Genomic DNA, 14,125 nt, shown 5'->3' with positions numbered 1-14,125 from the left:
GCGCGCTTCGCGCGCATTTTTAATGCTATATATTTAATAAAATTTAAATTACCCCCCCCAAAAATTCTACCCCGGGGGTAAATTTTGGGGGGGGTAAACTAAATTTACCCCTGCCAACAGATTTCAGGGGGGGTAATTACCCCCCCCCAAGCAAATTTTACCCCCGGGGTAAAAATTTTTGGGGGGGTAAAAAAAATTTGCGGCGCGCTTCGCGCGCCATTTTACCCCCCCCCAAACACGAATTACTCCCCCCCTAAAAAATTTTTACCCCCCCCAAAATAAAAAGCTTGGACGCCCCTGCCTGTAATATTTAAACCTATTTGAACAAAAAAGGATGAAAACACCAATAAAAGCGAAGCTGTGAAATATAAAGGAAGGACAAACGAACAATATATCTTGTAGAGTGTCAGTATTGAATAAGAAGAACATAAAGTTCTAAGTATATACAAATTACAAATTGTACATAAATTTGTTGCAAAATTAATTAAATACAGAATACAGTAAAACGCACTTTTTAGGATTTTATTATAGAGATGCCTTGCTGTTAATATTGTACCTTATTGTCCTAAGAATCATTATTCCAAAAATCAGATGAATTGGTTAATTATATCATGATTTAAATGGACGTACGGACTTTCTGGTAACGACTATAGAGTTGCTATGCTTTCTAAATCGTATCTGATGGACTAATGTACGGGTGGACCGATCCTAATTATAGAAAAGCTTTGCTTTTAAAAACAAGTTTTATAAACATCTCCTCTCTTCCCATTGGTTTACTTAAAAACTATGGGTACTTCAAGTTCAAAATACCAGTATGCAAATTTTAAAGTTTTAATCTTTACAAAGGGTAATTAGTTTATCATCATTAGGTATGAACATCAATTAATCCTCCATTGTCTTATCCCCTAAGATCACTGGTAAATGATAAAAGATTTATATTTTCCAATAAAAATAACAAGCATACTCTGTCAATTATTATAACAATAAATAATAATATATTGTTTTTCTTCAAACAAGAATATCGCATCGTATTATAGACAGCATTCCGCGGATATCAAAATAAAAAATTATAAGATTAAAGCTAGCATTGTTAGCCCAGAGGGCCCGAAGGCCCGAGCTAACAAAACGGGTGTTAATTTTATTATTTGCATTTGCATTTTCGTGGAAAATTGTCTGTAATTCGATTATATACATGATTTTTCAGTATAGCTGAAAACGGGTTGTAATCCAGCGGATATTATTCGGTTTTGAAGCCATACTGTAAAAAATTCCATTAAAGCCAAATTTATTCAATAATCGTTCAAATACAATTAAAAATACAATAAAGAATAATAGTTTTCTGTGCTCTTCTAGTGACTTTGAGGGAAGCCGCCTCTTTCTAACTCCTACGTCGCATCCAAACCAACCACGCGGGATCTCTACCTTCAGTGCCCTAACCCTGAGGGGCTACCCAGTACAAAATATAACCTAACCTAATATAACAAATTAATTAAAAACTACCCGCCCCCCTATTTCCAGTTAATTTTCAAAGAAAGGGGAAGTTACTATATTGCTCCACTATGAACTTTAAGGGGAACTTTAACCCATTAGTGCCGAGCGCCACTTTTATGGACCGATCGAGCTGAAAATTTCAGGGAAGCTTTGTTATGGTAAAAACGGAATTCTAATTTTTTTGTTTTGCCCTAGTGGCGTGCACAGGAAAGTTGCAATAAAACCCAGTTCGGCGCGAGTAAAGAAACCGTTCGGCATAGGTAACCGTTTTTGGCGTTTTTTGGTGCTTTCCCCCTGAATACATTTACAATGGGTGGTTACTATATATATACAAAATAGATTATAACAATAAGTTAGGTTTGAAGGGGGTGTGGGAGACAAGCGCGTAGCCCGCGGCGGTAGACATCTGTGGGGTAAGCTGTAGTAAAAGGGAAGGCACCATCTCCCGGTTGTATAGTTGCCTGAGGGGCGCGGGGTTGCTAAGTGTCCGTGCCCCTCCCCTATTTAGCCAGTCCAATCTGACCGCTGCGCGACGGGGTCATCTGCGGTCATGAGGTGAATGGTGATATAATAGGATGAGTGCAGAAGGCTTGACTTGATAAGCCACTGCGTAGCAACTCTGTAAACTACCCGTCCGTCTGCTGCCGTATTACCACAAAAGCACCTTTGGCAAAAGGTTTCTTAATAAAGGGGTGAAGGGAGTAAATAATGCTAACAAATTATATAAGAATATATATTTGAACTAGGAAACCATATAAAAAATTTTAGACTTCTAGCTTTAATGGGTTAAGATGTGGATATAAGTGGGGCATTCCCCCCCCCCCTCCCCCAATAAAAAGGTAAAATTATTCAGATAAGAGCCTAGACATTAAGGGATAATCTTTATTTAAAACTTTTCTTTACTTTTAGTTCAAATGAATATGTGTTTAAAATAAGTAGAAAATAAATTACTTTTATATCATAAAATTTTTTTATTTTTTAGTAGACCCTAGTATCTAAAAGGCTTGAAAAATCAAACTTCGCATAGTTTCGCATACATAGGGTAAAGTTCTCTGATATTGTACATACATCTAATATCACCATGTAAGAGGATTTGCTTGCGCTCTTTTGCGCTTAAGAGATCTGGAACCAAACGTAAAATTTTCATTAGAAGAAAATTGTCTATTTTACAGAAATCGGGTATGCTAAGAAAACCATCTACAATTACAACAAAAAATGGAGATTTGACTTCTTGTAAAGGCTAAACGTATAAATTATTACATACTGATTCCAAAAATATATAATACTTAAAAATAGCTTTAAAAATAAAGGGTCCACACTGATTTGAAATGTAGTCTAGTTAACCTTAAAAATAGTTGTTTACAATAATGAAAAGGAACTTAATTCCATACCTCTGGTATAATTACATATAAAATTCTTATTTTTCATAGTAAAGTGCTAAAATCTTTCGGCTTTATTTCCAAAAACTTGTGTATATTACTAAATAATTGTTTAAAAGTGTATTTTCCAAAATGTAAAAAACGATTATTTGTCACTCGCTGGAACATAGTGTGCTATTATGTCAGATGCGCGACATAAATAGTTAGAATGGGGGGAAAGCCTTGGCCCAAATCAGGCTCAACCCGCTACCCTGCACAGTTGGGACTTCTCAGACAATGGTCGTGCATCTCAGAGTGTTGGTTGTCTGATGGGCGAATGGACGCTTTACACCGAAATCATAAGCGGAGTATGTTTCAAAGTGCGTGGAGAGAGATCTAGTGCCCGAAGTGACACCAAGCCCCCTAGAATCTTAACTCTTAACCAGGCAATTAATTTTAATTTTAAATCACCGTTTGACCGATATGATTCCTTTCACAGTAAAGCCTTTTATAGTCCCAGGGAGATTTACAACTATTTGAGGGGAGGGTACCTACACACACAAAACAGAAATCGTCCCTGGAAAAAATTACCCCATCACCTTATATTATCTAGATATTTCTTTTTAACTTTTACTCTCCTCCCCCTTTCCCTCGAGTGGCCTCTAGGGGTGTCACAATCAACAAACCCATACATAATGCAGGTATATGGTAATAGTATATTATTTCTATCTAAATTAACGATTTGTTTATGCCTATATCCCTCTTTTATCCTGACTAAAAAAATGGATGTAAAATATACGTGGATATTATGACAGGTGCAAAATTTTTGTCAGCTTAGGTTGCTATGTCCCCTTTTATTTATTGGGCAGTTCTTTCATACAGTATGGTGGAAGGGGATAGGATAAAGGGGGTAATCTTTATTTCAGCACGCTGCGTGTATCAATTTATTAGAGAAGATGAAAATCTGGTGTAAGATCCAAGTAATAATATATCCATTACTAAAAGAAATGCCACAAAAAGACTGAGGTAAATTTTAAGTGTTCTAAGAAAAGAAAATAGAAATAGATAGATAGATAGAGTTTAGAAATAAAAAGATTAAATTTTCGAAGATTTATGCTTTGATAAGTCTCTTTCTTTGCTTCAGAGCACAGTTACTTTGTAATCCTTATATAAAAGTAATAGGATGTCTGTCTGTATCGATGGATCTTGCTAACCGCTGAATCGATATGGTTCTCCTTTAAGATGTAGATTTTCATAGGTCCTAAGAAGGGTTGTAACTACTTTAGGATGCACCACCACTCTTCAAGTAATAAACTAATTTTTTTGGGGGGGGAGTATTTTTTTAGGGGATGATTTCTCTTGGGAGGGTGGTGGTACACTTCTCAAAATAATTACAAACCTTCCAAGAGATTCTGTTACATTATTAAAAGGATATCTCCAATAAATACTTCTGTTTATTTTATGTTTGGTAACTATGAACCAAATTGTCTTTGTTTATAAATACAAACAAAATTTATATAAATTTTGTTGCAAATTGCGTAAATACAGGATGCAGTAAAAGGACATGCTTCCATTTTTAGGACTTGATTATAGACAAGCCTCGCTTATAGTATTACACTTTGTTTTAAATGGACGTACAGACTTTCTGGTAACGATTATTAAATTGCTACGGTTCTAAATCTGTTAAAGGAAACATAATACAAAGTTTGACAAACGATTGGACAATTCTAACATGTCTAAATTAACAGTTACGGATGGACGGACCGAACCAAATTATAGAAAAGCTTTGCTCTTAAAAAAAATTATATACATATAAAATCCTTCCAACTGGAATCAAATATCTTAAAATATCAAATATTGTATTTTCTTCTAAACAATGCATTTACAATATAATATCTCAACTATGAACACACACAACAATTAAATTCAAAAATTTTAAAAATCTTCCAAATAAATTGTGAAAAATGTTCGAATTTAATTTACAAATGTTACTGAAAATGAGAATAACATGGTGTTTTTTGCTCCTTATTTTTGCTGTCGATGGAATACATTCAATAAAGGTAAATCATTTCTAATTATATTCAAAGTGAAGCTTTTTCATAGTATATAATTATATCGATAATATGATAGCTCCGACCCCTTCATATTAATTCCGTATAGTCGATATAAACATTTAGAAAGCTTTTCTATGATTATGGTCCGTCCTCCCGTCGGGAACGGATAGCTTTTTGCATTAATTCAGGCATGTTAGTATTATCCTTTCGATATCAAACTTTGCATGATGATTCTTATAACAGTTAGGTACGAATTAGGAAGCATAGCAAATCTATAATTGTTACCAGAAAGTCCTTACGTCCTTTTAAAACATGTCGTTTTAACTTTTTTGACAACATTTTTTGTATGATATAATTATTGAATGTTAGAATTATTCTGAAAGTATGTTCTTTTACTGTATCCTATATTTACGCTATTTTGAAACAAATTTATGTACAATTTCGTTTAGACTTAGAAATTAAAATTCTGCTTATTAAGAACTTAAAAGAGTTTTTGTTCGTTTGTCCTTATATTACTTATGTTTTAGAGCTTTGCTTTCGTGGATGTTGTCATCCTTGTTAGTCAAAAGAATCTGTGTATACCGGACCACTAGCAAATTATTATGATTATTAAGTCATGCATGTGTAAATTAAGGTTTCAGTTTGGCTGTTTAGATCTCGGTAACCACTGAAACGATTGAGGAGGCTTTGCATAGGTCGCACGGGATGAAGTTATAATACTTGTTAAAATTAAAGTCTTGGGGTAGTTTTATTTAGGCTTTTTTACGCCTTCCCTTCCCTAGATTGAGGTGCAGCCCCTGCCTCTTATATTAGAATAATTAGTGATGTTTTATTAAAGTAATTTTTGGGAATAGTCCCTTTAAGGGGATTCGTCGTATTTTCAAAATGGATTTTTATAGGTTATTTTGGGTTAGGTTAGGTAAGAATCGCCCCTTATAGTGCGTTGCCACTAAAGAGACTATAACCTAATTTTTTTTAAAAGGTTTGGATCTAGTGCAGTTCACGGTTAAATTTTCCTGGTATATAACGGAACGTATAGATTATGCTAGCATAAAATTAAACCAACAAAAAAGGACCTACAAATAATCTGGAAAAGTCTTATCTATGCACTGTCAATGCACTGCTATATCGCAGTGCACATAAATGCGCGAAAAATACTTACTTTACGCGCTTTTCTTCTGTGAAGCTTTCAATGTGCATAATTGATTGTTGGCTATTATTTATAAGCCTTTGACAACTAGCAGCCTTTGACGTTTAAAGTTTCTGTGATATAATCGTTACCAGGAACATTTTATTGTAAACTGCACTAGATCCCAAAATTTAAATTTTAGGATGACACTGCTGCATTCTTTGTGGATCAAGTTGATCAACCAGGTCAGAGTTTAATTCAGAGCTCAGCAGCCTCATGTAAGCCTCAGTGAAATCCTCATATTATGATTTTAAAATTCAACTAAGTGTCGAATCCTATTTATAAACAGAAAAACACATTTTTGGAATTTTTTTTTTGCACTCAATATGAGGTTTAAATTTGAGGCTTATGCGCGGCTGAAGCGCGGTGACCATATCCTGGTTTAGTTCGGCGGTTTCCCTTAAAGTATCTAGTCGACCAGGGAACTAACCCCTTCACCTCTTCGAAGCCTACGTTATTTTACTTGAAATGAATTGCAAATAAGGCTGGAGGGGTAGTATTTTGTGTAAAAGTGTTTTACTTTAGGTTAGGTAGAGTAGACCCACAAGTAAGGTCTCTGCAAGGTTAGGTCTCCCAGAGGGGTAAGGGTTAGGCATGAAGAAAAAAATATACATTTTTGTTTATTTCAAGATTTAATAAAATTAACCAAAGTTTTTGACTTAATTAATTCGAGAATTGGTTTATAAAACTTTGTGTACCAGAGTAATTTTCAGTCCAATGTCCTCTCCCTCTCTCTCTCTCTCTCTCTCTCTCTCTCTCTCTCTCTCTCTCTCTCTCTCTCTCTCTCTCTCTCTCTCTCTCTCTCTCTCTCTCTCTCTCTCTGAAGCAGTTATAGTGCCTATAAAAAATGACGTCATACAATACAAATGACCAATGATAGGCAAGGATACATTTTACCATTGGTCAATTAAAATGTATACTGGCCAGTCATTGGTCATTTGTATTGTATGACGTCATTTTTGTAGGCACTATAAGATGCTTCTCTCTCCCTCTCTCTCTCTATCTATTTATCTACTGATCATATTCTTAATTTAGTACATGATAGAACTGTTCGCCAAGAAATCTTTCTTGTTGCCAACGACAACAATAAATATCAAGATGATATTCAACACAAGGAACAGGTCTTTTTAGGTCTTTTTAAAAGCGAAGCTTTTCTATAATTAGGGTCGGTCCGTCCGTCCGTAAGTTACAGACAGTTAGCTCTTTTCGTTAATTTAAACAGGTTAGAATTGTCCTATCGATTCCAAACTTTGCATGGTGATTTCTGTAGTAGTTAGATATGCTTTAGGAAGAGTAGCAACTCTATAATCGTTTCAAGAATGTCCATACGACCATTTTAAACATGTTGATTTTTTACTTTTTAGCAACAATTTTTTATGTTATTAAATTAACTGATTGATCTGATTTTTGGAATACTGATTCCTAGGACAACAATGTACAATGTTATAAACGAAGCATCTCTATAATCAAGTCATAAAAATGTAAGTATGTCCTTAAACAATATCCTGTTTTATACAGTTTTTCAACAAATTCACTTTTCGGTTTGTTTCGGTTTTATACATCTATATTCTGATTATTCAGTTCTAATACTCTACAAGTGTTAATGTTCGTTTGTCCCACCGTTTCAGAGCTTCGCTTTTATGGATGTTGTCATCCTTGTTTTAAGGATTGCTTAGGTTAGAGCCATACATAAATAGAGTTTCCCGCAGGTCATGGGTGCTCCAATGGTTATAATCATCAAAGATATAATCATGTAATGTACTGTACGATTTATTTTATGATTTATTCATCCTTCTTTTACTGTACACTACCATAAAAAAAGACTCTGTGATTGTTAAAGGAGTTATCAGAAGAAAATGTTGTAAAAATGACAGTAGAAAATGTTGGTCATAGAGTAACTAAACAAAGAGGAGATATACCTGTACAGATATATGGAGGTATGTTAGCAATAAAGACAGCTTTCCATGGATATTAAAATAAACAATTAAAAGATTTAATCCAGTTTTGTTAGACCCGAGGGGCTAACGGCCATGGCTAGCAAAACTGGGATTAATTTTATGATTTTTATTATATTGTTCGTGGAAAATTGTCTGTAATACGTTGTTATACATGATTTTTCAGTATAGCTAAGAACCTGTTTTGATACGGCAGATTTTAATCAGTAATATAAACCATACTGAGCTGGATCTTTAAATCATTTCAATGGTGCGCCGAATTTCAGCCAATCACAGCGCGGCATTTCGTAAAATGCTGTGCTCTCATTGGTGGAAAGTTGACTCACCCCGATTTGGCGCACCATTGAAATGATTTAAAGATCCAGCTCTGGAAAACTATTCTAACATGCCTAAAACTAACAATCAGATTATAGCAAAGAATTGTAGTACAGTCTTCCTTTCTAAATTTTAATTCAATTTGAATATAAATTTTTCTATAAAGTTATCTATTATTCAAAAGCTCTAGTCTGTGTTGATTATGTATAATAGAAATAAACATTAGACTCGAAATATTTTCAGTAAGAGGATTTTTTCTGGGGATTTTAACCTTTTTTGAAGAAAAAAATGTTTAAAGATTTTTTTGTATTTTCAATAATAGGAAACTTTATAGGGCTTGAAAATTTTTTCGGAAGGAGTGTTTCCAAACCCCCTGAAATAGCTTAAAACCACAATATGACTCTCTGAATCTGAATTATTACTCTATTATTGAGGGTGGAATCAATGAATACTTGATTAAATCTTCGAATGGACAGTAATAAAATGTCATTTCTTGAAGTTGTACTCGGTTGTACGTAATGTTGAAAGAGTGACGCAAATTTCAGATCTCAGTTTTCGCATTTTGTATAAATTATTTTCTCTATAAGATTAAAGCGATGCTTGCAGAAATAACAAATTAGCTATGATATAAAGATGCATTTTTCTCAAATCGCTAAAACTGAGATCTGAAATTTGCGTCACCCATCCAACATTGCGTATGGCCGCGTACAACTTCGAGAAACGGCATTTTTTAACTGTCCATTAATCTTTGTTTGTTCTTGAGATGAACTGAGTGGAGGGGAGGAGGTGGAAAGTAACGCAGCTGGCATGAGAATTATTGATGAACAGGTACAGTTTTAAAAGTGAAGCTTTTATATAATTAGGGTCGGTCCGTACGTCCGTCACAGACAGACGGATAGCTTTTTTCGTTAATTTAGACATGTTATAATTGTCCTATCGATTTCAAACTTTGCATGGTGATTCCTTTAGTAGTTAGGTACGATTTAAAAAGTGTATCAACTCTATAATCATTACCAGAATGTCCGTGCGTCCATTTTAAACATGTTGATTTTTTTACGTTTTTAACAACAAATATTTATGTGATAAAATCATCCGATTTTTCTGATTTATGAAATAATGATTCCTAGGACAAAAAAAAGTACAATGTTATAGGCGAAGCATCTCTATAATCAAGTCCTAAAAGTGTTAGTATGTACTTTAAAAATACCCTGTATTTAAGCAGTTTTTGACCAAATTTACTAACAATTTTGTGTCTACTTTTGTTCATTTATATTCTTATTTTTCAGTTCTGACACTTTACAAGTGTTAATGTTCGTTAGTCCTACTGTTTTAGAGCTTCGCTTTTATGGATGTTGTCATCCTTGTTATCTCGCATTGGCAATATTATACTTTTTTTAAGTAGGGCACGGCAGCCGCGCGTCAGCCGTCTGTAAACCTCAGGGAAATCAACATCTTACAATTTAAATATCAGCTGAAAGTGTAGACCTGACAGAAATAAGGCAATCCCTCAGTTAAAATATAATTTCACAGCATCCAAAAGGGTTTACTTTTTAGGCTTAGTTGAGGCTTAAACGCTGCTACAACGCCCTGTATAAAATTAAAAGAATGTCCCTCTGTCTTGTGTATGCTTGTGTAATGAAAGATCTCGCTAACCGTTAAATCCATATGGTTTTGATTTACAGTTAAGCTTTACTTAGCCATAATATTACTAAAGATAAAACTTAATAGATCAAAAATATAAAAACAACTTAATAACAGTTTGAACTTGACAACGCATTTGATGACAAAGATTGATTATTTGCGTAGATTAGGAAGGTAAAAGAGACTAGGATTCTGACAAACATTTCTATGTAAAAATTTCCTCACAACCCACTTCCTTACCCACTATCCTTTAGTCACAGCACAAAACAAGTTTTACGTCATAAAATTATCCAAATGTCAAATGGATTACTTTTCTGAGATTAAGGATGGAATGGATATTAATATAAATCATACAGGAAACACAAGGTTTTATACTCACGCTCTTTCATCTGTCTGTAAAAAAACGTTGGAGACTTTTGTAAATCTTAATTTGTACAAACTAGCAATTTTTCATATTACATGTATTCGTTGTGTATGGTAAATTATCGTCCATTGTCTTATACCTGATTATAATATAATATTTTGTTGAGGTTATTGAGAAAGAAACTTCTGAAGGATCAGTGCATAAAGATCGTCTAACACCATACATCATTGGAGTCAGTGTCATTGGAGGAAAGGATTATGATATGAGTTACTAGTGGAAACGCCCCTAGAGGCCTTTTGTAGCCCTTAAGGGCGGGGTGGGAAGTCAATCCCCCTCCCACCTTCTATTGTAGTTTTTTAAAAGAAAAAAAAATCTTTAGTAGTGGGTTCATTTTTTTCTAGGGGTGATTTCTCTTGGGAAAGTAGTGATACTCTCCCCCAAAAGAGAAGCTATGAAAAGCTACCCTTAAAAGAAGAACCATATCGGTTCAGTGGTTGACAACATCAAAAATCATTGTTGAACAATAGGACATAGTAAGGGACAATAAGCAAATGTTTATTTGACATAATAAAAAAAAAAGAAAGAGAGAGAATATCTGATAACCATTGTAAAAAAGGGATATGTGTCTTTGAAATGATGACCAAAATACAACAGTATGAACGAAGCCCAATCTATACCACTTTTGATTCCTATGACGTCATAAAAATGAGGGATTCTCCATCTCCTTTTTAGGGGTTTTCTTTCCCACTTCTCCTCTCATCTTCCTAATTTTTATGACGTAACAGGAATCAAAAGTGGTATAGATTGGGCTTCGTCCATATTGTTGTTACATAAGATTCTAAGAAAATTTCCACCATAATATATATTTCTTGTTAATTGAATACGTATAATTATTTTTAACTTTATAACAAGAGTCAATAAATACAGTGTGTTTTTAATGAGAAAAAAAATCTTGCTTAATTTAACCCACTTACCGTTGACAGAAATTAGTCATCAAAATCTTATTATTTCGTAGTTTTCAACAAATTATACCCCAAAATTATTTTTCGGGTATAGTCCCTTTCGTGGCAACGCCCCTTAATTTTCAAAATGGCTTTTGATAAGTCATTTTAGGTTAGGTTAGGTTATATTGGGTTAGGTAATTGCCCCGCAGGGTTAGAGCCCCACACAGGGGCTAGAAATAGGGGAAAGCCTGCTGTAAAAATACGAAGAAACTCTCCTTAAGGGGCGTTGTCACGAAAGGGACTATACCCTATTTTTCCATAGCATATGATTTTGGAAAATTAATAGACAACGAAAATTCCAAGGTCGATAGTACAGTCTCTATACACATATCATTAGAACCGGAACCGAAATGTCTAAAAAAAAATCTCTTAAAATCAATTAATAAACCTTTTAAAAACATAATCCTTATCTGTGGGCAGGTATCGTACTTGTAACCCTCATAGCTGGAACTATTACTACACTTTGGTGGTGCAAACGTCAGAGGCAAAATAGTTGAATTATTTCATTTTAACATCTAAATTTTTCATATAATATTGTCATTTATAAAGCATAATAAAATTATAAATTGATATTTTTTCTTTAGAGAAAGCTATTCTTTTGATATATTGATAAGCACGGATATAGGATATACGTGGATATATTGACAGGAAAATCTGTAGTCAATTAAGCTTGCTTATTCTAAATTTATTGTCTGTATGTCCGTTGGGTTCTTTCAGTACAAACACAGAGGCAGACAGACAGACATTCTATTCTTTTTATATAAAGTAGTAAACTAATGAACAGATTGAATTTTTCCTTTCAGGGAAGCTTAAGTTTACATAGGCTAAATTATTTTTAGATTTAAGTCTTGGGGTTGTTTTAGGCCATTTTGTTTTCCTTTCCATGCCCCTTTAATATATATATTTAATAAAGTTCTAGGGGCGCAGACTCTAGAATTGAGATAAAATATTAACAGTATCACTTAGAAGTTTGTAAGACTTCCTAGTATGATTGAGTTGTAGGTCAATTTAATAATAACTTTCAACAATACCAATATCAATATTCAAGGATTCTTTACCTAAAAGTTGAAAGTCAAACAAGGATGACAAAGTCCATAAAAACAGAGTTTTAATAACAAACTGTAAAACAAGCGAACATTGGGCTTTTTCAGCATAGATCCGGTTATACTCCAGCAGAAATTTATAGAATCAAGATATGTAATAACAATATATTTTTTTTATCTGACAAAAAAATATTTATTTATCATTTTAATTAAAGCGATAAGTTTAATAAAATTGTAAGTGATAAGCACGGATATAGGATATACATGGATATTTTGACAGAAAAACCTGTAGTCAATTAAGCTTGCTAATATGGATATAATTTATTGGCAAATTTGTTCATCCATAAGAATGGGAGAGGATTGGGTAACGAAGGTGGATGGGGGTATCGTTATTTTAGCCAGCATCACTTTATCATATTTCATGAAAATCTTGCGCAACATCCAAGTAATAATGTAATAATTCATTCATTAATTTGAAAAACGTATTTGAAATAATATGAATATAGTTTGCTTGTTCTTCTTCCTATTCTCCATATCCCCTAGAAATAGCCTAAAACCACCACATCAAAAATACGCCTTTATGTTCACATTGTCCATATTAAATCGGCCAGACGTACGGACAGACAGAAGGACATTCAAGTATCTTGTATAGATAAAAACCCACGACCGTGGCTCAACAAGTTACGCATCCGCTCGTCATCGGGGAGGTGATATGTTCGAATCTCGGCCCGACACCGCGTCATAAATAAAGAAGTTAGAAATGGTTCGTACTGTTGCTATGACTGGTGGGCGACATAAATAGTTAGAGTATGGGAAATGCCTTGGCCAATATACAACACGCAGGTATGATTTCTCCGCCTAAGGTCGTAAAATGAAATTGCTGGTTGTCTGTTGGATGTTACTTAACCCAATACCTTTGGAGGTTAGGGTATCCCTAACGCGGATGATGGTCTGGATTCTATAGATAATCACGTAATTAAAAATCGAAGGAAAATCCCGCCCTTACTAGGTAAGGTAAAATGTTGTACAGAGCTGGATCTTTAAATCATATTAGTGGTGATCCAGATCGGGGTGCGGCAAATTTCAGCCAATCACAGCGCGGCAATCCATAAAATGCTGTGCTCTCATTGGTGGAAAGTTGGCTCACCCCGATCTGGCTCACCACTAAAATGATTTAAGATCCAGCTCAGATTAGCGGAACATATGTATACACCTATATAATTTATTGGTAGATATAACTTTGCCAATTAATCAACACCAACAAAAGTATTCTATCCAATCTGGGTTTTTACTAAACAACAGAAAATTATCAGGGATAAGGGATGGGAAACGTAGGAAAATATTATTTCAGGCCTATTTCAAGCCTAGGCCTATTTCTAGCCTAATAAACCAGTTTTGGGATAGCGCAGTGGTTCGTATAAAATGCTAATGAAAAAGCTGTGTGTGTGTGTGTAGATAAAGTATAGAATCAAATTCAGGTAGCTAGTTTAAAGTAAAAAACATAACTTTTTATAAACCTATATATTAATGGCTTTTGTTAAAATAAAGTTTTTTCTATCCCAAAATTTTTTATCTTTTACTTTGGTAATTTGAACTGTCAGAAAGATATCATTGGGTTTCTCTCAGACAGATTTTAGTTTGTATTATTTGCATTTTTATTAATGAGTAAAAATTTTATTTGAAAATTTCATTGCTAATTAAAATTCAAAAT

At 33.9% G+C, this 14,125-nt stretch overlaps 1 protein-coding gene across 2 annotated transcripts; it reads left to right on the top strand.

Annotated features, from left to right (window-relative positions):
• The first annotated feature begins 4,679 nt into the window (after window positions 1-4,679).
• On the top strand, window positions 4,680-10,666 carry LOC145325824 (uncharacterized). Of its 2 annotated transcripts, none has more exons than XM_080168786.1 (6): window positions 4,680-4,909; window positions 6,235-6,277; window positions 7,128-7,209; window positions 7,935-8,029; window positions 9,126-9,190; window positions 10,534-10,666. In XM_080168786.1, the coding sequence occupies exons 1-6, from the start codon at window positions 4,814-4,816 to the stop codon at window positions 10,639-10,641; spliced, it is 489 nt and encodes a 162-aa protein (XP_080024912.1). In that variant the 5' UTR covers window positions 4,680-4,813; the 3' UTR covers window positions 10,642-10,666. The 2 variants fall into 2 exon arrangements, with proteins under 2 accessions (XP_080024912.1, XP_080024911.1); XM_080168785.1 differs by having other exon boundaries at window positions 7,128-7,213; window positions 7,933-8,029.
• Window positions 10,667-14,125: the final 3,459 nt, after the last annotated feature.

This window comes from Acartia tonsa, chromosome 8 (genome assembly GCF_053477335.1).
Source record: "Acartia tonsa isolate MP-2025a chromosome 8, ASM5347733v1, whole genome shotgun sequence".
Classification (NCBI taxonomy): Eukaryota; Metazoa; Arthropoda; class Copepoda; order Calanoida; family Acartiidae; genus Acartia; species Acartia tonsa.
Note: the sequence above shows the minus strand (reverse complement) of the source record. Positions and strands in the feature narration are given on the sequence as shown.

Excerpts from the sequence above, each read along its gene's own strand:
- LOC145325824 (XM_080168785.1), top strand. The coding sequence starts at position 4,814 with ATGTTCGAATTTAATTTACAAATGTTACTGAAAATGAGAATAACATGG. Across the intron at positions 4,910-6,234 it reads ATGGAATACATTCAATAAAG|GATGACACTGCTGCATTCTT; the intron begins GTAAATCATTTC and ends TTTAAATTTTAG. Across the intron at positions 9,191-10,533 it reads TGAGAATTATTGATGAACAG|GTTATTGAGAAAGAAACTTC; the intron begins GTACAGTTTTAA and ends TATTTTGTTGAG.